Here is a 23865-nt window from a genome sequence, read left to right as displayed (position 1 = left end):
AAATGGCCCCAAAAAAAGACAATAACTGACGATTACAAGGACAAAGGGCGGGCGGTAGAAAGGTGGGGTAAATGACAAAAGCTTGTTCCACCTGCCGATGCCAATCTGCATACATGATATTCATATTTGTATATTTGTATATATATTTGGCCCTAATGCAATTCGTATGGCCAACAATATTTCATATGCCAGCTGAACGTCCTGGCGTTCGCCTCGCAATGCGACAAGGACGAAATGCTCAGTGCCTGGCCGAAATGCTGTTTATGGAGTCCTATCTGTTCTGCGCCTCGGTTCGACTGGGCGTGATTCTGATAAGCGCGTTTGCATTGGTTTGTTAAGCTCAAAGACATAGTTAACTAGAAGAAATTAAGCGGCGTTGCTCGTTTTCATTTCAATTTCGTTTTTTTTTTTTCTCGCATTTGATATACCTCTTTTCTTTGGGCTGTTGGTAACAAATGCTGCTGGCTTTGAACCAGCGACTTCTCAATTCCTAATGGTATTCATTACAGATTAAAAGCATTACCATTTTATATGTCATCTCTACGGAGGGCTTTGATTTCACGCTTTCGCTAATTTCCACTTTTGACATTAATCTGAGCTATCGAGCTAGCTACTATATGGTCAGAGATACCATTTACTGGCTGGAACAGTGTAAGTATTAACAAAAAATAAAAAAACAACAGGAAATGTAAATCAAAATTAAAAAAAAAAAAACACGTCTTTTATTGTTAAAGTGTACAGAACAGCATGTACTTCCTTAATTTTGCAAAAAAAAATGAAGAAAATTTGCAATCAGTTTAATAATTTATGAATATTTTCATTTTATTATTACGACTTTTTCTATTTTGTTATTCTTTTAAAAAATCATTTTGCTTGATTACAACAAGAATACAATTATTATAAATATTTATTTTATAATATTCTATAAATATTCTGAACTTAATTATAATATTGATATAATTATTAGTTTAAGAAAGTGGGTTCAAATTTCCAATTAATTAAATTTTTTTTAAATAATTTCATATTGTTATTGATATCAAAATATATTTCATTAGGGTAATATTTTTATTAAATTTTTTTTATTATAATTGAAACTAAAATAATTTTCTCTTAATGTTATTTGTTTTTTTTTTTGCCTAAAAATCAACAATTAAATCGTAGAATTGTTGGAATTTAGTTGTAATTTTTGTCGAAATGCACATCTTGCATATTGCCATATAATTGTTGTTCAGTATTTGTTGTTATGTCGTGGCATATATCGTGTATATAACCGTATTATCTTACAGATCCCGAAACAGTTACCATATTTCTGCAGCTCTATACCATTATCCATTGCATGTCCTGCATTATGGCCGCGTTTGGGGCTTATAAAGTGAGCGCTGGAATAGAATGTGAAATTCGTTGAGTTTCTATTTTTTTGCTTTTCTTGAATAGCTAAAGCGTTATTTTGTTTTACCTCTGGCCATATTCGAGTTTGTGTATATCGTGCAAATCTTAACGCTTTTCGTCCTCTTTCTGCGTATCGTCAGGCATTTCGTGAGCCTGGAGAAACTGATATTGCTAACTCTTACGGCGACTGCCTATGCAAGTGTGTGCTCTGATCATTTAAATAAATTAAATTTATATATGTATATCGAATATATCTCGCAGTGCTAACGGTCTATGATTTCTTGGCGCTGATCGCCTTTGAGCAAATTCTGAAACTTGTGCGAAGCCGGCAATATCAAGAGCTTTATGGCTCGGATCCGTTTAGGCCCACAATCAATATTGTTAATGTCTCGCCGAAAGTGTTTAAAAATATGCCCAAATGGTGGCAAGCGGAAAATTCGGAAGCAATTTCCGATACGCCAAATATGAACTATGCCCAAGATGAGGCCCACAAGCATTTCCAGAGCCAGGAGCTCTTGGCCGAAGTCTTGCTACGTAATGCCATCAACTTGGACTATGCTCACCGAAAAGGATTCTAATTAACAAATCCAAATTCTTATTAAAAAAAAAATAAAATTGTATTTGAAACAATTCAAAGTTTCTTAGATGTTGTTTCACTTTCTTGCAATTATGAGAATTTAACTTTTCAGTTCTTTCTCGTTTGTAAACCGAAATGTTTTCCTCCCTATGGGTATTATTTGCTTAAATATTTTGATTTGTCGTTTCCCTGATATATCTGACGTTCAGCTGTTATCAAAGCTATAAACCTCTTAGACATTTTCGGAGTTTCGGCTTGGGGCTTGAGACAAGGCTCGGTTCGTGAACCTGCTTGGCCACATCTATCACATCAGGCTTTGGTTCGCAACTTAGCTTTTACTTTTCTTACAATTTTCACTAAAATAATGTTTTTTATGAAATGTACATATAAAATAATATATTATTGCATTTACGAGCTCTCATTCGGAAACAAAACATTTGACCTAGAGAAAACAAACTCCGTTTAAGGCGCCATCTAGCGTCAGCAGATGGAGTATTGCCACTCTCAGCACAATTGCAGCGTTGCCACCTTGCCGCAAATGGTGAGATTCTTTTTTGAAAATTATAGAAACGATATCAGAGCGTAGAAGAGATGCGCGTGGTCAGCGTCAAGGAACTTTACGATGAGCCATGCGGCATGGAGTCCATCTGTGAAAATGGTTCCAATTCGAAGGTTCGGCATTTACCGCAATGTTGATTAGGTTTTTAAGTAAGTTCTTTCGCGTCCCTTTGCCTCGAAATCGATAACAACTGATATCGATCATTTGTTTTATTAGATTATCTCGAGAATTATAGGTGCTAGCGAAAATAACTTCACTAGAGTCTTGGTATACTCAGATCCTGAATATTTCCATTTAATAACTTCCCCTTCTTCTCTCGAATATTAATAATTGCCCTGTTGCCACAAAATCTATAAAAATCGATATCAATATTGTGTTATCGAACAGATCTCGAGAATTCTAAAAGCTAGGGTAGCATATTTATGCCTCAAAGATGATAATTTCTTACTTTTGATACTGCTTATAACATTTTAATTTGTACATTTTTTTTTATAAATTTTATTTTACTTATTACATAATTATAACAAAATTTTCTATCAAATACTTATTTATTTAATTATTTAGCGCTTTCGTAACAGTAGATAAACAGAATCGTGTCCCTTTCCCTAATGAAAACATATTTTAAATATGAACGCAACAAAAATAACTATTTTAAATATTTACAACTAATGTTAAGTTTATATCACTTGCATCACAAGCATTTGCCTGTCGCGTCTCCACGTGTCACGTCATGCAATTCTTGTTCTTGCCGTAGAGTACTCGATATTCGGGCTCAATTTTGGTCTTGATAAACCTGGTCATTTCCTTGGCATACTTGGCGCGCACCGAATTGCGAGCGGGCTTCTTAATGCCGGGACTGTGCACCAGAAAGGCAGGATGCAGGACATGATACTCGTAGCCCAGCAGGCACATAGCATAGCCCTGAAAGAAGCAGGTTAGAGGGTATAAATTAAACGATTTCCAATGCCTCAAAATGAGAAGCGATCTTAACTCTAAGCGTTGACTAGAGAATCGACAAGCAATTAAATTAAACGAAATGATATTAGTGCGATTCCTGAAACGGATCCCATTATGACTTTGTGCCTTTTCTTAACCTTTTAATAATCATAATTCGCTTGCTGAATGTATTTTTAACATGTTCAGCTCCTTTTTCAAAAAATTCAAGTGAGAAAAATGCGCATTTATAATAAGCAGTGTGACCGCATATGGTCCATCGAAATGAACGGTCACACAAGCAAGCTAAGTGGAATCACAGTTTTCAGTGTGACCAGTTCCAGTTCCAGACTTTTACTGGGCACACTGTGAACAGCTGATCGAGGGGATTTTGTTCAAAATTGAATCAGTTTAAGGAATTCCTCGCTATAATATATCATATCTTCTTTTCGATATATTATATTATAATTTAGTTAAGAATTATAAAAATTATAGTAAGAGCCTACTTTCTGCCAAAACTTAATTTCTTGTATGAAAAACTTCTGAGAAAACTTGGCTCTATTGTGGAAATCGGTAAATTTTTCTCCCCTGCATTTTCCGATTAGAATGAAGAGCAAATCGAACAATATTTGACCCACCTGTATGCGCTTATTGGACTGTCCCTCCCAGGTGACGCGCTCATCGAAAATGGGCTCCGTATTGTCGCTGATATAGAAGGGCTCCCAGTATTTGTAGTTGCCCTGTCGCACGGTCATGCTAAACAGATTCAGATCGTCCGCGACGCTGGCCGTGCGATTTATCCAATCCTTGTAGCCGGGCACCTTGTGGCAGCTGGTGCAGACCTTCGCATGGAAGAGCTGCGCCCGACCCTTCTGCAGAAGGGGCAGCAGCTCGGCCTTGTCATTGGGCACACGCTCCCCATCCTGTAGCTCAAAGACGGGTAATGGATAGACTCGCGGCTGCTGGCCCGGGCTCAGGGCCAGCACACTATGGTTGCGCTGCACCATGTCCAGGAACTGATCCACCAGGCCCAGGCTCGGATAGAGCTCAATGTCGCAGGCGAATATGAAGTGGGTATTGACCGCGCCCCGTGCAATATTCCGGCCCACATTTATCGGATAGGTCAGGTTCGCCTGCACCTTGTACATGGCCGTACGATTCTGTGCGGCATAGGGCGGCGGCAACGGGCTGCCGCCCTCATCCACGCAGCGAAAGGGCCAGTTCAGCGCGTCGTTCTCGTCTCGGGGCACATACTCCGGCATATGCTCGTTGGAGAAGTATATGTGAAAGCTGACAAAATCGCTGATCAACTGGCTGCCCGGCAAACAGTTTCTCACATACTGTATGGCATCCAGCGTGGCGTTCAGATCGTAGCCGGGCGTGTGTATCGCAAAACTGATTGGTCCCAGCCAGCTGCAAGTGGATGACAGAAATTCATGAATAATTAATTGGATAAAGCTGGCAGATTTCTAGAAAAACCAAAACTAAGAGCTCCAATCGACTTGCAAATCTATCTAGCGCCAAGCTGCTTTTCAAAATATTCCAGCACGCATATTTCTTCTGCTCTAAGACCCAAATTCGTTCTTGAATAACTTCGGTGCCTGAAGTCCGATAGCTATGAAATTTTACGGGCATAAATATGCCTTCAAAAAGTGTGTCGATTCCAAAGTCCGTAGCTGTATCTCTAAAAATAAGTACTATACATTTTTCCGGGACAATATATGAACTTTTCTGGATATGTTTGTGCTATAGAAGAAACTAAATTCTTAGCTTAAAAACTGTAGTTCTTAAGATAATCAAAATATGCTAAAAAAAAAATAAACAGGCAACAATAGATCGATTTGTATCGATTTTGGAACATCTCTTGAAAAAGGATATAATTCTGAAACAAAAAATTAACAAACATTTTGTTGTACCAATAAACTTTAAGTACTCTCAAAGAAGACAACTTTAACGCGAGTTATTAGCCTGGGAATTCTTTCTACGTAATTAAATTTTTTTAAAATCCATAAAATTGTTCAATTTTAAAACGATAAACGTTCTCAAAGTAACTAATTTAAAAGCTAAAACATTTACGATCCTTGAAAAGGCATTCAAATTCAAGATTATTTACCGCTCGGTGACCGTCTCAAGATTGTCAAAGAAGGTATAGTCCCCGTTTGTGGTGTAGGTGATGGACTCGGCGCAGGCCATGCGTTGACTCTCGCGTCCCATGACCAGATTCTGGATGACCCAGTAGCTGCCGTGCTGCAGCTTTTGCAGTCTCAGACGACGATTGCGACATTTGAGCAGCGCCTGCAGCTCCTGGGTGCGTGCCGACAGCCGTCGGGGCTCCTCGGTGCTCGGCGGTTCCGCTGCGCTTATGTCCAGAAGCGTCAGGGAGTCCGCCTGCGTTTGCTGGCCCTGTCGCCTCTCGTGGGCAGCTGCCAGCTGTTGGGCTTGTCGCAAATTGCGCGAGACGAGCAGCAAAACCAAGAGAACGAGCAGCACCAGAAGCACACTGCGTTTATTGACCTGCACAACCATGGATGTGGAACCACTTGGTCTGAGTGCAAAATTGAAACAATTACATATACTGTAATTGCATTATGAGGTACATTTATATAGAACTCGCGAGCACTCTACAATTGTCACAACTTCAATGATAAACCCGGCCCAGACGAAGGTCTCTCATTACCCAGCTCAAGGCAGAACTTTAGCCCAAGTACGTGCTAAACTGAAACGCGGCCAAACTGGGAATTTGATAAATTTGTAGCTTTTGATAAGAATTTATGGCACCATAAACTGAAGGGATGCGTTACGCTAATCTTCAGATAACACTCTGGTCATTTTTTTTTTTGAGAATTAGTTAAGAACTTTCGAAGAATTAAAGAACGCGCGCGCCTGCAACCGCCAGCGACAAGTGATGAGTGCCAACTGAAGGCTGCAAATCGAGAGGGGGTTCCTATTGGTGATAGGGGCTTTTGGTAGAGTCCTAATCTGGCCTTGGTACGCATACGAATTCGTATGCTAACAATTAGAGATGGGCGCGTGCTGGGTTTTTACGGCACGAGCCAAGCACGAGCACAAGCAATAAAGTTCTACGACAAGGCATGGAACTTCAAGAAGTTGTAAATTCGGCGCTTCATTTGAAAATTTACCAAAAATTATCTCAGTTCATTGTAGTCTACTTTATAGCATTTTTTTTTTATTTTATTGCGTTTCTATTTCGTTCAAATACCTTTCCCAACTTCGAAACTCTTTAGCTACCATCTCTGATAAGCCGCCTGTTTTATCTGTCTTTGATATTGGCAATCTTTAAGTGTTAACGGGCAACTTATAAATCGAACAGCAAATGTAATAACTTTTTGTAGCTAATCGAATCAGGTAAACAAAGTTCGATTTAATCAGAAATTTTCAGTCATATTTTCTTTTTTTTTCTTCGCCTGGATTTGATCTCCAAATCTAGTTGAAGAGAAAATGATGTCAATAGAAAAAAAGAACAATTTATTATTCATAATATATTTTTGAATATAATCTAATCATATTTTATGAGTAATAACAAATTTGATTAAGTTGAGCCAGCCACTTCTCGCATTCTAGTTCGACTAGGGCTCATTTTTTCCCCACTGGAAAAAAGATTTTACTAACTCTGAAATACGCACAATTGCTGTAAATGATAAGGTCTCATAGATATGGCTGCGATAAGTGTATAGATTAGCCACATTGTGATCAATATCAAATTTTGTTGTGAGCATAATTATTTGTGTGTACAATATAATTGTGTAAGTCGCGTAGGCCCAGTGCTCAGTGCTGTGTTTATAACTCTGATAGGGCAGCGACTTCCTGCGTTCTTGATAAACCCAACCATAAATATCGTTGACTTAGTCAAACTGAGCATTTACTAGCTGAGAAATATTTCTCTCAATTATGTAGAAAAATTAGCCCTGATATAAAAAAAAACAAACACGAAATAAGATTGGGTACTCTTGGGAAAAATGAAAGCCGAAAGTGCTGAAATTGTAGAAAATATCTTAGAAATGAGAATATTTTGCTATATAAGTATCCACATTTGGTCCAATGCTAATAACATTTTGCACATATATAACCTTCATAGGGAAACTAATAAATGCCAAGTTAAGTCTAAATATCTATCAAGACGATAGCTTTAAGACTAAGGAACAAGTTCGCATAGATCTAGAATATATCTACTTTATGGGAAGATGTCCGAGTTGTTTCCTTCAATGCATTACACATACCATGACAAAATGTTAATAGATCCTCCACAAACACCCAAAATTAAGTTTAGCTGTGGACCTCAACATTCTAAAAGAATGATTACATGTTGCACGCGTTCGATGCCACGGCCGAAAAATATACGAAAGACTGTATTTGTTTAGCATCTAATCGATTTCCATCTTATTTTCAAACATATATGCAAAATGTGATTTGAAATCTGATTCACTTATCAGAGTGGATTTGCTCAATTGCTGAATCCACTCCGATAAGTGAATTCAAAGTAGAAGAAAAATATTTAAATGCTTTCTATATAAAGATGTTCTAAATAAATCCCACTAATTACATATACATTTTTTTGTTACATGTATTGCCCTTCTATGCGATTCTCATAAACTCATGCAAGACACACAGTTCTTCAAGCTTAAGCCTTTACTATTTATGTGACAAGTTGTGTAGTCAATCTCAATTAATTTAATCGCCGCTCAAACTCTCAATTTACTCTCTTGCGATTCTCTCTCTTTTTCTGCTGTAGCTTATCTTTACTTTTGTTTTTGTTTGTGACGTTTAGTTAAAACGGACTGCTGCCTGATTATATATGACAATGTGCTTGCATGTGGTTTGTTACATCTAACTGAGAATATATTTTTTAAAGCAATTCAGAGTCGACTTATCTCCTTATATTATATATATTAAATGTATGATACAATTATTCAATATACAACTGAAAAGAGTTATTATTTAAGCATATCTAATGGGCTATAGAATAGGCGCCTTTTTGAGTCTCTAACAATAATCATAACTAGTCGAACTGCGCCCTAGAGAAGTCCCGTCTGCGCACGCTCCAGCAGTTGATTAAGTCCCACCGGCTGCCAGTTCGTGAAACTGACATCGCTCAGCATGCAAACGTTGCGATCGATGTAACAGAAGAGTTTGCCCACGCGATAGATCTGAAAGAAAGCATGCTTTATTATTTGTTTTAATCAACAAATAGATAAATTGTGTATAAAAGAAATGAAAAAGTACCAGAAAAGAGAGGACACACTATTAAAATGCTAATTTGCCTGCTCTACTAAAAGTATTTCAACCCCTTTTCATAGCGATCGAAATAGGCATATAACAAATTTAGTTGATCTCATGCTTAAAGCTGAGTTTCCCTTAAAAATCCGGCTGTGAACTGGCTTGGTTACCGACTGTTACCGATTGTTCCTATAGCTTTAAGATATAGTAGTCCGTTTCAATGAGGTTCTATGGGACGGGACAAAATTGAAGTTCGTGCGGGACTGGGTTAAGAAATTTCGAAGCACAGAAGAGCTCAGCTCATACAAAAACTCATTTTACGAACGATTATTCCTATAGATCTATATGATATAGTAGCAGGAGGTGCATGTGAACTCCTAAATGCCAGGATTCCTGGTGATGCGATGCGACTCTTCGATAAAAGTTTAGTTAGAAATTCCGCGCGCTTGCAACTCACCTGTTTGCCCAGCTCCCGTCGACCGGGCAGCGGTGCGAATATGATGCCCAGTTCGGCGCATTTCTGTGAGACAAGCTCCTTGAACTCCAGCTGAGCGGGCGGCATTACATCGACGAGCATCACGGGCGCGAGCAGCACAGGAGCGGGCGCAACCGGTGGCATGGGCGGCGGCGGGGCAGTTGTGGGCTGGAGCACCGCATCCGTGGCACGATGCAGCATATCGAGAGCACGACGCAGATGCTCCTTGATGCAGGGCTCCCGGAGAATCGGTTCGCTGAGCATGCTCTTCCAGCCGGCATACCAGCGCGAGATCTCGGCAAAGTCCGGCGACTGATTGAGCCACATGACCAGCACCTGCATCCAGCGCGGAAAGAAATACTTGTCCAGCAGCTGGGCCATATGCTCGGCGGGTATTAGCTCGTGCCATTCCCACACCTGATGCCAGAGCTCGAGGTTCTGTTGCAGCGGATTGATCACCAGCTCGGTGAGCACCGCCTGCAGCTTGGGTATGATGTGGCGCAGCAGAAATTGCACCAGCTGCTCCTCGGGAAATGCGGCCTGCCAGGGCGTTAGCATGGCGCGCGCCGAACGATCCTGCGGTGACCAGGCCTGCAGTGCCACGCCCAGTTTGCTGCGTATCTGCGGATAGATGGACTCCTCCAGCTTGACGCCCAATATGGCATGCCAGGGCAGAATCCAGATGTGTATGGGCACCGTATCCGTTAGCGGATCCCAATCGCGCACGCCCGCCGTCAGGCGCGGCAACACCAGCTGCTCCAGCACCGAGTCTAGCACCCAAGTGGGCAACAGCGGCGCCCAAGCATCCAGCAATGCGGCCATCGGCGCATGTTCCTTGGGCTGCCAGCTGGCCGCACAGGATCTAAAGGAGGGCATCACGCCTGCCCAGATCAGCGAGGAGTACGGATCGAAAACATTGCGCGACTGCTGATCCAGCAGCTCGGGCTCGTCCTGCTGCAGAATGCCGCGCCAGCGCTTGATCAGCTGCAGTGGCTGCGTGGGCTGCTCCAGTGGCTGCCAGTCGCTCAGCTCGCGCTTCAGCAGAGGCGCAATGACGCCCGCCGCCAAATCGGCGAGGCCGAACTCTTTGTATTCGGCGGCATAGTCGTGCTGCAGCTCCAGGAACAGCCGTTCCGCCTGCGCCAGGCTCAGCTCGGGATTCTCGCTGAGCTGTTCGAGTCGGGATAGCGCCGCCTCCAGTGTGCTCATGTGATTGCGCTCCAGTTGCACCAGCTCCAGCAGCTGCTGCTGTTCGTGCTCCAGCGCCGTCTGACGATCCGCGCACTCGCGCTCTGACTTATCTATGGCAATGATCTCCTGCTCGCACTGGCTCACCAGCAGCTGCAAATTGTGCGTCAGTTCGGGCATGCTGAACACGGAGGCGGGCGTGGCGCCCTTCTCCTCGCCCGCCTGCGCATCGTACAGCGTCTCCTCGGGCGTGATTTTGTTCTGGGCCAAGGCATGATAGCCGCTGAGTACGCGGCGCTCCGGTCCGGTCATGTCGATGACAGGCACATTGCCCAGGCGCTTGCTCAGCTTTTCGGAGAGCAGATGATCCGATTTCTTGCCCTTGGCAATGACCTCCTCCACAGATTTGTAATAGTAGCGCTTGCTGTTGGACTTTTCGCGCGTGTCGCTGCTGCCGCTCTTCTTCCACTTGTTTAGCTGCTCCTTGAACTCCTTGGCCTCGCGAACGTCCTCGTCGAGCTTGAGCGGTTTGGCCGGCTGGCCGCCCACGCTGGCTGCCGTCTCGGGCCCATAGGCGCCAATGGCGCCGCGTCCCTTGCGCACATGCGCCTGCACTGGCTGTGCGATGCCCTGCAGATCCTTGCCCAGTCCCTTGCCGGGCTCATAGCCCATTTGCAGCAGCAGCTTGGCGCCGATGCCACGCGTATGCTGCTCCCAGGCACCCACATTCCTGTTGCTTGGTATGTGCGAACTGTGCCTAAAACCCGCTGTGCTCCGCATTGTGGGCCGCTGGGGCGGCTGCTCCTCCGGCCCAGCAGAGCTGTCCGAACTGTTGGCGTCGCTGTTGTCCATGAGCTGCGGCTGTTTGCGACCAAATGATGGACGCGCCTCGTCGCTGTCGTCCGCCTCACTGTCCACATTTTCATCGCTGGCCGTGTTTTCCTCCTGCTTCTTCTTCTGCTTCTTGCCGGCTTGTTGTATGCCGCCGGCCACAAAACTTACTGGCGCCGTGTAATCCTTGGGCTTGCCAGAGGAGCCGCTGCCCAGGCCACGCCTGCCGCGTCGACCGCCGCTTTCGTCCTCGCCCTCATTGTCGCTGTCGTCCGCCCAAATGCCTGACAGAAACATAAATATTTCACAATTTTTGTATAACATTTGTAACTTTTGCTTACCGTAAATTTGTTGGTGCTTGGTGTGGCGTCTGCGTGGCCTGTTAATGTTGAACTCGTTGTCCAAATCATAGTCTGTGATCTCGAAGCGTTCGTATTCATTGTCCGACATTTTCAATTGACATAAATAAAGCGCCAAATATCAATAAAGACGGCAATAAACAAATACGTTTGGCAGAGGTTGCGTCAAGTGTTGTAAAGCGACTGTAGGCTGGCAGTAACATACTTTTTTAAGTTACCGCTGCCATTTTGAGTATAACGTGCGCTAACAGAACTCACGTTCAGTAGTTCCCGCTGCTGCAGAGCTGTTTATAATGGCGCCATATATTAAATTACTATTAACAGCATATTTTAATTTTGCATTTACTGTTGATGTACATTACATTAATCATAAAGTTTGTACAAACTATTAATATCAATTTATAGATTAAGTGTGTGATTTTGAAATCTGAGCACTTATTCCAAAGAACATGCTCCTTATGTTAGCTCACAGCTCCGCGCAATCGAACTAGTTCGGCAATTGACTGCTGAAGTGCGGCACGTGCATTGCCTGCTTACGATAACATAACATTGTTCCCAATGTTCTTGTTGCGTGCGGTTCATTGTTCGGTATTTGCGCATGAAAATTCTAACAACGCGTAAATTAAAGCTGCGTAAAGTGCCCACAGCAAACATATTAACATAACTGCAACAACAACAAATTGCACAGGCCGAGCCGCAACAAACGCCCGCCTAACGTTTTGTGTCGTAAACTGTATTTTACATTTAATATTCGTTCAACACAATTACAAATACACATATATATGCACATACATACATGCAATGCAAATTGAATGTAAATAAAACAGCATTCACTAATACAACAGCAGCAGCAGCATCAGCAGCAAAACAAAAGTGAAATTAACACGTGCGCTTAACACCGCTTCCTCAGTTCTTCTCGAAGATTTTTGTTGTTGCTTTTCCTCCGTCGTTCGCTGCCGGCATCTAAGTTTTGGCTGGCATTTGATTTGCCTTTGGATTTAATTATTACTCAAACAAACAAACAAACAAACAACAACAACAACAACAGCGGCAGCAGCACAAACAAAACAACAACAAAATGGTTCAGGTTAGTGAATAAGAAATGATCTCTAATTAATTATTATAGTTAATTAAATATGAAATATTTTAAATGCAATTTATTTAAAATACTTAGCTTGAAAAAAGCTAATTTAAAGTGTTTAAATTAAAATGAGAATTTAACGTTGAAATATTAAACTAAAGCTTCAAGCATGGACAAGTTTTCTCTATTAAAGTAATTCAAAATTAAGTTTTTAATTAATATTTTGCTTGAATTAATAGTTGAAATTTAATTGATGTATGATAACTGGGCTAATTTTCAGTTTTCGATTCTCAGAATTGATTGAAATCCTCTCAGAATCAACAAAACTTGAATTATATTTGAATACTTCGAATCTATTCAATCTGATGAAAGATACAAATTATTATTATTATAATTAAATGTGAAATGCAAGAGTTACAAACTTATTTCTCTTATGGGAAATAATAGTACATTATAGAGTCTATTTAGCTCGAGAATGGAACACATTTTGTTTGAGCTGCAGAAATCGTCTTTTTAGAAAGTTAATTAAATCAAAAAAAAAAAAACATTTAATCATATTATTTCTCTAAGCAGCCTTTGTAGAAAGCATTTTGCCTCTTCAAGTTAAGCGAATTGTTGCTGTAGCCTACTCGAAACTATGTTCAAAATTTATTTATTAAAAAGTAAAACCTCTCGCTTTGAGCATTCGAATAGCATCAACTTTCAACACCTAAATAACAATCTTTAAATCCCAGCTTTTTCGGCTAGGGATATGCACCATAAAACCCTCAAAAGTCAACCTACTCAGCAGAAAAGGTGAGAGAGAGAGAGAGAGAGAGACACAGAGAGAGAGAGAGAGAGAGAAAAAAAGGCAACTCTTCTCACAATCAGACTTGAAAACTTTTCACTTTTTCCAACCCCACCGTCACAATGTGCGCCCGTTTCCTGACCTTTGACGTAACTTTGTGCAACAACAACAACAACAACAACAACAGCTTGCAACCCCACTGCGAAAAATCCTTGCGTGGGACATCAACCAAAAAAAAAAAAAAAATAAAAGAAAAAAGAAAACAGGAAAATATTGACTAGCTATGCAGTTTTTCCCAACCACCCCATTTGCTGCGCCCTGTCCCAAACAAGAATCAACAACAACAACAACAACAACAACTGCTGCAACAACAACAACAACCACCATAGGCAACGAGTCAGCGAAGCAGCGACACCAAAAATTTCGTTCGCATAGAAAAATCCAATTGGAATCGTTCGACTGTGCAGGACAGGACTGGGAAAATTGGCCCATTTGGGCCTGCGGACTGTGGCATCCCCCTTACCCTCACTATACCCCTGCCCCTGCCCCTGCCCATCCCCCTCTAATGAACTCGAAACGTTGCATTTAGTCAATTTTCCAACCACCATCAATGAGCACAAAGCTGGAGGCAGCACATAGAAAATAAAAAAAAAAATTAAATAGTTTCAGTTTGCATTTGGGGTAGGGTCCCAGATATCCTGCAAAGAGTCAAGGATATACAGAAATATACAAAAAAAAAAAAAAAAACGAATAAAACTTGATTTATATAGAGAGAAATACGTAATATTTAGTTAGAATCTACAAATTAAGTAGATAGATGGGTGAATAGGATATAAAATAGATGAGATATAAATAGATAGATAAATAGATAGATGGATCTTATTTACATACTCCAGTTAAGTCTGATATATTCCGTACAAAGTGAAGAGATTCTTGATGAAACTGCATTGTTATCTATAATCTAGCATAAGACAGTAAAACTAGATAAATGGATCGATGGGATATATGGAGTATAAATATGAAAATAGAAGTATAGTTGGGTTATGTAGAATTGATTGATTATATAAATACATGGATAAATATAATATGAAAGAAAATTTGGAATTTGTTGGATATATTAATAATGTATATCTCCTTTGACAATTGATGTGTACAGGGTATTAAAAAAACTAAATTTCAGCCGACTAGTCTACCTGCACCGCCAACTGATTGAAGTTCCACATTTCGATTTGAAATGCGTTCTGCAACTGTCCAGCAGGCATACACACACACACACACACATAGACACACACACATATGCAGTTATGGCAAAGCGCATTTTCTACATTTGCATTTTGCCCAAGCTCTATCCATGGGTGGGGGCCGACGGATATAGGGGGCAGGGGGGTGAATTGCGGCCGCTTTCGAACGTTTCTGATGTTTGACTGAGCCTTGTTGCCTGTTTAGAAGCATTTGTGTGTGTATGTGTGTGTGTGCACCTATATTTGTGTCTGTGTGCGTGATAAATGCAGGACTAATAGGCCTACACATATGTGCTCGCCCGGGAGCTTGCCGAGGCTGACAAAAATGTTTGAGTCTCTTATTTGTAACGCTCTCTTCACGCACTTTTAACCAGTCTCCCGGCCACGCTCTGTGTGAGTGTGTGTGTGTGTGTATGTTTGAGTGTGTTTATATGCAATAAACGGTCCACAGAAATGGATTCAAGGATTCCCCAATTATATTCAAAGTTATTGAACGCTTAAGTCAATGGGCCATACGCCTTTTCTATCGCTTAGATGCATCTCCCGGAATGAGCCATTTTGCGGTTTAAGCAGGAGCAGGAGCCTCCATTGAATTGCATTGATCTCAAAATAGCCTTGATCTCCATGTACTGCATCTACATGTATTCCGTGTATTGGGAATGTGGCGCAAATTATCCTGAGGATAATCGAATTTGCTGTTTAGTTGTACATTGATGGGCTTCTTGAACAAGCTGCGGCCTTAGCTTAAAATAATAGTATATTTAATTAAACCAAAAAAAAATTTTTTTTTATAATACTTGTATAAGTTCGGAATCAAAAACATAATGCCTCAAACTAAACTGTGTTGCCACGCCCACATGCTATGACACAAACAACCTAGGAGAAAAGGTTGCACTGCCAGCTTTTATGACTCGGTCAGAACTAAGACTCGTTGGGGTTAATATGTTTATGCTGCTGATCAATTTTCATTGATCGTGTTGCTGTCGAGAGCTGTTGCTGTTGGAAGTTGTTGCTGTTGCAAGTTGCTGCTGTCGGGAGCTGTTGCTGTTGGGAGTTGCTGCTGTTGGGAGTTGCTGCTGTCGGGAGCTGTTGCTGTTGGGAGTTGCTGCTGTTGCAAGTTGCTGCTGTTGGGAGTTGGGGGTGGCAGGTGTTGCTGTTGAGAGTAATTGCTGCTGGGAGATGTTGCTTTTAGGAGTAGTTGCTGTTGCGAGTTGTTGATGTTGTTGCTGTTGGCAGGTGTTGCTGTTGAGAGTAGTTGCTGCTGGGAGTTGTTGCTGTTGCGAGTTGTTGCTGCTCTTGGAGGTTGCTGCTGTTGGGGGTTGCTTTTGTTGCGAGTTGCTGCTGTTGCGAGTTGTTGCCGTTGCGAGCTGTTGCCGTTGGGAGTTGCTGGCGGGTGGAAGGTATTGCTGTTGAGAGTAGTTGCTGCTGGGAAATGTTGCTTTTGGGAGTAGTTGCTGTTGCGAGTTGTTGATGTTGTTGCTGTTGGCAGGTGATGCCGTTGGGAGTAGCTGCTGTTGGCAGGTGTTGCTGCTGGGAGTAGTTGCTGTTGGGAGCTGTTGATGTTGTTGCTGTTGGGAGCTATTGATGTTGCTGCTGTTAGTTGGTGTCATCGCTGGTTCAGTTGGTACTCCCTTTTGCTGCTCCATTTAGTTGCTGTTCCAGTTGCAATTGTCTATGTTGTTGCTGCTGCTGCTGCTCGTTCCCGTTCTAAGAATTGCTGCCGTAGTTCTTGCTGTCTCGCTTGTTTCTGACGTTGCTGTTGCTGTGTCATGGCAGTGTTGTTTCCGTAGTTGTTGCTGCCGTAACTTGTGCTGCTCCCGTAGTTTGCGTGGCTGTTGTCGGTCCGTGTTGGTGTTGCTGCTGCAGTAGCAATTCCCGTAAGTATTGTTGCTGTCGCAGTTGGTGGCTGTTGCAGCTATTTCTGATATTGTGTTGCTGCTGTTGATGTTCCAGCCGTTGCTGTTGCCGTTGCTGCTGCTTATTTCTGCAAGTATTGTAGTTACTTCCACTGTTGCTGCGGCTGTTGTTCAACAATGTCGAGGATGCTGCTGCTGCTGTTGGTGTCGTAGCTGTAGCAGTTGGCGGTGTTGCCATTGTTACTATTGGCATTGTGGTTGTCGCTGTTAAAGAGTTGTTACCATATTGTTGCTGTCGTCTTTAATTGCTGTTGTTAGCATTTCTGCCACAGTTCGTGTTGTTGCTGTTATTATTATCGCTGTTAGATATAGATATTGCTGCCGTAGTTTCTGATGCTGCAGGCAACGTCCCTGTTGCTGCTAATGTTGCCATCGCCATTGCTGTGGTTGCTGTCGTGTTTTCGATGTTGCCATCTCTTTGCTTCAATTCAATTGCTGTCGTTATCCAAAGCATTCAGTCTAAGAAAAGTTCCGTTCAGTCGCCTCGCAGGCTGCGCGTCGAACCCGTAAAGTGCAGATTGTGATAGATCGATTCAGTCGAGGAAGAGCTAATGGCACTGGACATGTTCGAGTCACTATTCATAACAGCTGCCAGATGATGCAGCATAACAGCCTGTGCCTGCTGCGCCTCATCCAACGTCTGCAGCTGCCTGTTGCTGGCGTTGTTGTTGTTGTTGTTGCCGCTATTGCTGCTGCTGCTGTTGTTGCTGCTGGTGGTGTACAAATCGTGGTCGTTCCATGTTCTCGGGTTCTCGATCTCGTATGCACCGGAGCTGAGGAACCGTGCGAACTGCTGCGGCGCCTGTAATTGCGCCAACTGCTCCCAGCTGGGCGAAGCGACGCGCAGACGCTGTCGCATATTGCCCAAGGCACGGTGCGTCTCGTAGCCCGCCTGAGCCAGGAACTCGCGCTCGCTAAGCAAACGCCGCGGCTGCGGCGGCAACACCTGACGCTGTATCTTAACCGCCTCCCGACGCAGCCAGCAGAGCAGCCAATACAGCTCCGGCCAGGGCAACAGCAGGCACACGCAATACCAGCCGAAGCGCGGATGATTCGAGGCGCCTCCGATGAGCACATAGGCGAGCAGTCGCAACAGCCGGCAATGAAAGCGACGCACCTTACGATGTTGCCAGAGATCACGATGTTGCCGACAGGCATTGAACAGCAGCCAGCCGCCGCCGATTAAGGCCAGCAACACGCCCGTCGGATGCTGCTCGAGCACAAGCTTGAAATTGGCGCCCACTGGACGCAAATAGTTCAATTTGCGATCCCCGCGAGACAGCAGAACCAAACACACGGCGCCCACGCTGGCCAAATGGATGCCCAGCGCAATGGCCACGGCATAGAGACAGAATATGGTCTCGCCCAGCGGCGTGAAAGTTTCGGCCAGCCAGAGCCCCAGGCCCAGGACGAAGCGCGCCACACGCTCCCTGTCGCAGCGCACCTGCAGCAGGGTCAAATTGTAGGCCTGATCCGTGTAGATGCCATAGCAGGCATGCGCATGCGCCGGCAGCGTTATGTAGCGCACCTGCTGTACACCTGCCGCCAGCAGTTTGCCCTCGTGGCATTCGCGACGCTGCAGATGCGCCTCGTAAACACCCTGTGCCGTGGCCGCCCTGTACTGCACATAGTCCACGTTGGGCGCCTTGGTGATCAACTGCAGCCGATTGCTCTGAAAGATGTTGTGCAAACGCAGCGGCTGATCGCGCCGGCAATAGATGTGTATGCGATTCTGCGAATAGACCGTCTGGAGCAGCGTCAGAGCATCCTGCACCTGCGGCTTGCCCGCGTGCAAATATGTGACCAGCTGTTCGTTGAATTTCTCTTTGAATATATTGTAGCGGCTGCTGGCACCGGTTGCCAGCAATATCAGGCAAAATGATTGCAACATTCGCGTTGATATTCTCTTCACGATCCTTGAAATATTGTAACTTTTGTACAACTTTTCAAAAGGCAATAAGCACAATAAATATAAGCAGCTGCTTCTCTCCAGTATACAGTTGTCAAACATTAACTAGTCTACTTTAACTGACAAACTGTAGAAAATCTTATATACACTAGATGCACCCGGAGTCTTGAAACTTTGCAATTTCAATCTCATTTTTTTTTAAATTTGCGCTTAATTGAGAATTAATCGGAAAATAGTTTTCCACCTTATTTTCACATTTACACGTGAAATTTATCATAAATTAGCTTTCCACCTAATTTTCTCAAAACAGAAGGATGTTATCTTACATTCGCTTTCCCCCTAATTTTCACCATCTTAAGTGGGAATTAAACAATAACTTTCCACTCAATTTTCACATATACAAGTGGAACTAACCATATATTATCTTTCCACCTTATTTGTACAGTACTTTATTATATAATCTTATGACCAAATTGGTCTGTAAATACAAAACTTTTTAATGAATAGAATTTATATTTTCACTGACCGTTCGTGGGTTCAAAACAGCGTTAGAATTTATATTTTCACTTAGGTGGAATCGAATCAGCGTATAAAAAGCTTATCTCGGAAAACAGCACAGCTATTCTGGAGCATGAACTACTTATTGTGTCGCAAAAAAACTAGTTTAAACAGATTTTGTTTTTTATATTTTAAATGATGCCCAGCTATAAACTTTATAAGCTGATCAATTGATGGGCATTAATCATGCATCATCTTTGCCAGTCGCACAATAAACATGGACCCGCTTCAATTGATGGCTTCAGTCTCTGCTGGAAGGCTGACCACAACCCAGCTTTGAGCCTCAACCCAAGCGGCAACATCAAGTGTGCATTTTGTAGTCGCCTTTCAGGCGTGCGTCACATTTGCATTTGGGGTCCTGTCCAAGAAATTTTGTATAGAATAGAAATTTATTTGTAATATATATTAATTATAATATATAATATTCTAAAAAGTATACAATTTTCTTTACTTAAAGAATAAATATTAAAAACTATTCTTAATTATTAAATGAATTAATAGCATTTTCATCTGGAAATTATCTAGCAATAAAAAATTATCCATGAATAGAAAAGTACCAGGAACAGGCTTAATGCTCATTCTTATGAAATCTAAATAATATATGATTGTAACGAATTATGTATACCCTCCCCATACGCATTTAATCTGCAGATTCACGCCCATATCATGTGAAAAGTGCATTTCGTACTCGCTGCTTCAGTGTTGCACAAACTCTTCCTTTTTTTTTTTGTTGTCCTGTTTCCTAGTTGGCTTTCAGACATTGCCCGTGTCCCCTTTGTGCCACATTTTTCTCTGCTGCATCGTAGATGCTTTATTTCTGTTCGCCTTTTTTCAGCTGCATACTACGTGAACTAACTAACAATGTGTCTACGTAGTACGTAGTGTAGACCTGCCCCCCGCGCCACCTAGTCTCATGTGCCCACAAATTTCGAGAACAAGTCAGGGCCAAGCGAAAAAGGACAAAGAAATTCCCGGTCATTCCATCAAAGCGCAAGTCGCGATAAAAAGAAACGTTGCAACAACTCTGCCAAAAAAAAAAAAATGCCAAGGCAAAGGCAAAAACATAAACCAAAAAAAAAAAGTGGTCGAAAAAAAAGCGACTGAAATGGCCACAAAATGAAAACGAACGAGAGAGCTGCATATGTATGGAGAAGGAGTCGGAGGGGGGGTAACGGGATTGGGAGAGCTTGCGCTTGGGTCGTAGTGTAGGCAGGTAGTAAGAGATAGCGACTGCGAGGCAGCAGAATTTTTTGCGTTATGGAACAGAAATCGAACTGAAATTTGTGCAATTTTTTTTTCTCCTTCTCTTTTGCTGCTGCTTTCAACGGCAATGTTAAGCTTGTTGTTGTTGTTGTTGTTGCTGCTGTTGTTTTTGGTGTTGTTGTTGTTTTGAGTGCGTCCTGTGACTGTGGCTATCCATTGCGTTGCTGCGTTTCGTTGCGTTGCGTTGCGTTTGCTTTTGCCCCACGCTCATTTTTGGGCCTCATGCATTTTCCGTGTTTCGTTTTGTGCGCAAAATAAATTGGTAAACAAGCGAGGCGGCCCAGAGGTCTGTCCAAGTGCGACAAGGACACTGAGCACAGAAGAGAGTTGGAAAAAGAGGGCGACAGAGAGAGGAAGAGAAACCGAGTGCCAGAGCGAGAGCGAAATAGCTAGCGGGCAGCATTGAGAGGTGCCTGGTCAATGGCAATACATGGCCATCCGATTCTCGTACATAGCCGTTTTGCCTGCATACATGTGTGCGCGTCTGTGCGTGCGTGCGTGCGTGCGTGCATGTGTGTGCTCTGTTCTCTGTGCACATTTCATTCTGGCTGCATTTTAGTGCCTGCCTGTCCATTGTTTTTTTTTTTTTTTTTGGGTAGTCCCACTCCCACTCTCGAGTGCCTGCCATCGAATTCCCCCAGCTGCGGCTGGCGCCCTCTTCTCTCTGCAGCGTTTGATGTCATGTATTGCATATTGTGCGTCCGTTCGCCGCGTGGGTCACATGCGTTGCGTTGCGTTGCGTTTTCGCCTCTCTCTGTGCGTTTACCTCTGTCGCTGGCACTGCCTCGGCCTCTGCCACGGCTTTTTTCCACGTCGACGCGACTCTTCCTACGCGCTGTGAGGCTGCGAGCTACCCAAGGCTCTCCTCTTACCCCATTTCAATTTTCGTTGTTGCTTTTCGACCACTGCATTGGAGGCGCAATTTTTGCATTGCTATTGTGCACAGTGGTGCAAGGTACACGAACTAATTGACAACTAGCACATATTCGTCTTGGATTTTTTTTTTTTTTATTTAATTTATTTCAAATAGATATTATTAAATAAAATATGGCAAAGTAATAAATTGTAGAGTATAAAATTATAGTAATTAAATGTAAAAAATAAGCATTTTCAAAAATGAAACTTCAGGAATGATAATATGAAATGAATTAAACAAACTAATTCAAAGTCTTTGTTTAACATTATTAGCTATTTTTAGACAGGAGCATATAAAATCATAAATTTATTCTGCATTGATTTGATTTTCAAGAATTTTGTACGAATTTTATGAAGTTTGTCATATTTTTGTTTGAATTTTGGTGCAAGCAACAAATCACATTTGCCTCAGTGTGCCAGTCCAATCAGTAAAAGCGAACAAAACGCGACGCTGCTGCTGTCGCTGTCGCTGCCGATGCCGCTGCAGTCGGAACTCCACGCAGTCGCTTGTTATGTGTGCCAGGCAAAAGGCCAAACGCATGTGTGTGTTCAGTCGACCCCGTCAGCCATTCCCCATACGCTGCCCACTATACCCCGACCCTGCCCCGCCATGTTGTGCTCTGTACATAGGCACGCAGAGAGCGAGAGCGAAATGCAAAAACTGGAGCGAGTGCGAGCGAGCAGGCGAATGACGAGCCTATACATAAAATGGCGTTGCATATGAGGAGAAAAACGAATGCAGCTGTGTGAGTGACTATCTCTATGCGTAAATGTGTGTGCCTCTGCTAGTGTGTGTGTGTGTGTGTGTGTGAGCCTACGCAACGGTAGCTGTTCCTTGTTAGCTGCTGCTGCTGCTTCAGCTTTACCTCAAAAGCAAATGCAAACCCATTGAATGCGTATCGAATCCAAGTCGAATGTTGATTGTGTTATATTGCCAAAGCACTCGCATCAACTCTCTCTCTCTCTCTCTCTCGCTCTCTCTCGCTTTCGTCATGCACTTAAATGCTTGGCCACCCGCTGCAGGCAACAACAGTCACACACGCACACACACACACACACATGCAGCAAATTGAATAAACTCCCAAAATCAAATTTTTCACCACTTTTGCTCAACGGACGTGACTGCCAGCTGCTCGCTACATACACACAAAATGACAGACTGAGTGCGTGGGTGTGTGTGTGTGTGTGTGTGTGCATCTTTTTCATTTAAAGGGTCAATGAAATGCAAAGACTATGCCAGCTTCTCAACCATGTCCACGGTCCCCGACCACGTTCACATCCATGTCCATGCCATTGTCCGTGTGCTCGTTCTCGTCCTCGTGCTCGTCCTTCACTGATTGCTTGGCTGTTTTTAGTTTTGGTCGAGCGCCTTTCAAATCAATTCCAAAAAGGAATGATATTTTTTATTTTTTTTTACTGGTAGGACCCAGTTTTGTTCATATTTATTGTGGCATTTCTTGTTTAGCCAGATCTAGTTTATTGGCTTTGATTTAGTTGCCAAAATATATTTGCCCAGTGGTCAATCTTGAGTAGCTAGCTTCGAGTTTTTGTGGTAACTTTTCAATTCATATGCTTGGTTTATTCATCGCCAGACATTCATTTCATCTATATAAGCATATCTGACAATTGTAGGCACTTGATATACTATGTGGATAGTTTATAAGAAATTAATTATTAATTAATTAAGTTCCCATAAACATTGCTGACAGATTTTATCATATACTTACATATATATATATATTACTGGAAAACTTTACTCGACATCGTTTAGCTCAAGTAAACAATGCCTATACAAATTTGAGCCAGCGACCTCTCGCTTGCTAGTTTGACGCCCAGAAACCTAAGCTACGCAGACTAGTAAAATCGCGTTAATGTATGGCTTAAGCTTAAGCATTTTAGAATAAGAATTACAACAGGCTTAAACTGAATTTTATGCTCCTTAAAGTATGCTATACAAATTTGCATACTTTGCGCTCCAACTGATTTGTAAACTAATTAGGTCTATAAACCTCTGCTCACTTAGTGCTCTTGTACACACACACACACACATACAGAGAGAGAGAGGGCTGCATTACAGCATTTCCAGCTGAAGCCACAAGTGCGAATAGGTTTGAGCCTTTGTTTCTATTGTTCAAAGTTTACATAACTTTCTGACAGTCTTTTGACTGGGCTGCAGCTTTAGTCAATGAAATTGAAGCAAGAATTTTGTTAAAGCTGCCTCCCCAAATAGCCAGCCAGACAGGGCAAACATAAAAGGCTGTCAAGAGTCACACACTCACGCACACACACACACTTATACACACACGCACAGAGAGACGAACACACACTCACAGCTGTAAAGGCGAAACGTAAACAAAACAGTTTTACCTTCATTAAATTTACGTATAAATATTAGACATGCTCCCGAACACACATATATATTTTTGAGTGTATATTTGCCTGTTTTTTTTTTTTTTATTTTTTATTTTTTGAAGGTCAAATTACGGAATCACCCACAAAATTGTTGCCAGCCGATGCCTGGACAACATTTTATATACAAAAATGTGTATATATTAAATGGAGCAAAAGTTGTAACCAAAACTTTTGTGTTGCACATTCAGAAGAGTACACACTGGCAGGGGGCGGGGCTGGGGCTGGGACTGGGACTGG

General features: G+C 42.5%; 5 protein-coding genes across 5 annotated transcripts in view; 2 read left to right on the top strand and 3 right to left on the bottom strand.

Annotated features, from left to right (window-relative positions):
• The first annotated feature begins 254 nt into the window (after positions 1 to 254).
• Positions 255 to 1967, top strand: LOC6627990 (uncharacterized). The gene is made up of 5 exons (XM_002051391.2): positions 255 to 329; positions 510 to 651; positions 1287 to 1372; positions 1435 to 1588; positions 1651 to 1967. Exons 1-5 carry the CDS (start codon positions 255 to 257, stop codon positions 1965 to 1967), a joined length of 774 nt encoding a protein of 257 aa, XP_002051427.2.
• Positions 1968 to 3004: 1037 nt separating this feature from the next.
• LOC6627991 (beta-1,4-glucuronyltransferase 1) lies at positions 3005 to 6360 on the bottom strand. The gene is made up of 3 exons (XM_002051392.4): positions 5572 to 6360; positions 4097 to 4871; positions 3005 to 3446 (listed from the first exon to the last, which is right to left on the bottom strand). Exons 1-3 carry the CDS (start codon positions 5982 to 5984, stop codon positions 3249 to 3251), a joined length of 1386 nt encoding a protein of 461 aa, XP_002051428.1. The 5' UTR covers positions 5985 to 6360; the 3' UTR covers positions 3005 to 3248.
• A 563-nt stretch (positions 6361 to 6923) lies between these two features.
• sip1 (septin interacting protein 1) lies at positions 6924 to 11750 on the bottom strand. The gene is made up of 3 exons (XM_002051393.4): positions 11529 to 11750; positions 9151 to 11471; positions 6924 to 8623 (listed from the first exon to the last, which is right to left on the bottom strand). Exons 1-3 carry the CDS (start codon positions 11635 to 11637, stop codon positions 8492 to 8494), a joined length of 2562 nt encoding a protein of 853 aa, XP_002051429.1. The 5' UTR covers positions 11638 to 11750; the 3' UTR covers positions 6924 to 8491.
• Positions 11751 to 12084: 334 nt separating this feature from the next.
• Positions 12085 to 23865, top strand: part of LOC6628071 (neuroguidin) — a 62453-nt gene continuing 50672 nt past the window's right edge. Inside the window, exon 1 of the mRNA XM_070208875.1 lies at positions 12085 to 12633. Coding sequence (XP_070064976.1) covers positions 12625 to 12633 — 9 coding nt within the window. The 5' untranslated portion in view covers positions 12085 to 12624. The remainder of the gene's footprint in view (positions 12634 to 23865) is intronic.
• LOC6627994 (nuclear envelope integral membrane protein) lies at positions 15400 to 18583 on the bottom strand. Its single transcript, XM_002051395.4, has one exon. It carries the CDS (start codon positions 18580 to 18582, stop codon positions 17047 to 17049), a length of 1536 nt encoding a protein of 511 aa, XP_002051431.2. The 5' UTR covers position 18583; the 3' UTR covers positions 15400 to 17046.

Source organism: Drosophila virilis, chromosome 4 (assembly GCF_030788295.1).
Source record: "Drosophila virilis strain 15010-1051.87 chromosome 4, Dvir_AGI_RSII-ME, whole genome shotgun sequence".
Taxonomy (NCBI): Eukaryota; Metazoa; Arthropoda; class Insecta; order Diptera; family Drosophilidae; genus Drosophila; species Drosophila virilis.
The sequence above is the reverse complement of the archived record's forward strand: the minus strand, read 5'-3'. Positions and strand labels throughout refer to the sequence as shown.

Bases quoted from the DNA above. Each gene is read 5' to 3' on its own strand.
- LOC6627990 (XM_002051391.2), top strand. From the start codon at position 255: ATGCTGTTTATGGAGTCCTATCTGTTCTGCGCCTCGGTTCGACTGGGC. The intron at 330-509 runs GTTTGTTAAGCT...TATTCATTACAG, and splicing joins TGATAAGCGCGTTTGCATTG to ATTAAAAGCATTACCATTTT. The intron at 1,373-1,434 runs GTGAGCGCTGGA...TTTCTTGAATAG, and splicing joins CCGCGTTTGGGGCTTATAAA to CTAAAGCGTTATTTTGTTTT.
- LOC6627991 (XM_002051392.4), bottom strand. From the start codon at position 5,984: ATGGTTGTGCAGGTCAATAAACGCAGTGTGCTTCTGGTGCTGCTCGTT. The intron at 4,872-5,571 runs GTAAATAATCTT...ATCCACTTGCAG, and splicing joins CTTGAGACGGTCACCGAGCG to CTGGCTGGGACCAATCAGTT. The intron at 3,447-4,096 runs GTGGGTCAAATA...TGCTTCTTTCAG, and splicing joins AGTCCAATAAGCGCATACAG to GGCTATGCTATGTGCCTGCT.
- sip1 (XM_002051393.4), bottom strand. From the start codon at position 11,637: ATGTCGGACAATGAATACGAACGCTTCGAGATCACAGACTATGATTTG. The intron at 11,472-11,528 runs GTAAGCAAAAGT...TGTTTCTGTCAG, and splicing joins CAAGCACCAACAAATTTACG to GCATTTGGGCGGACGACAGC. The intron at 8,624-9,150 runs GTGAGTTGCAAG...GCTTTCTTTCAG, and splicing joins GACGGGAGCTGGGCAAACAG to ATCTATCGCGTGGGCAAACT.
- LOC6627994 (XM_002051395.4), bottom strand. From the start codon at position 18,582: ATGTTTGACAACTGTATACTGGAGAGAAGCAGCTGCTTATATTTATTG.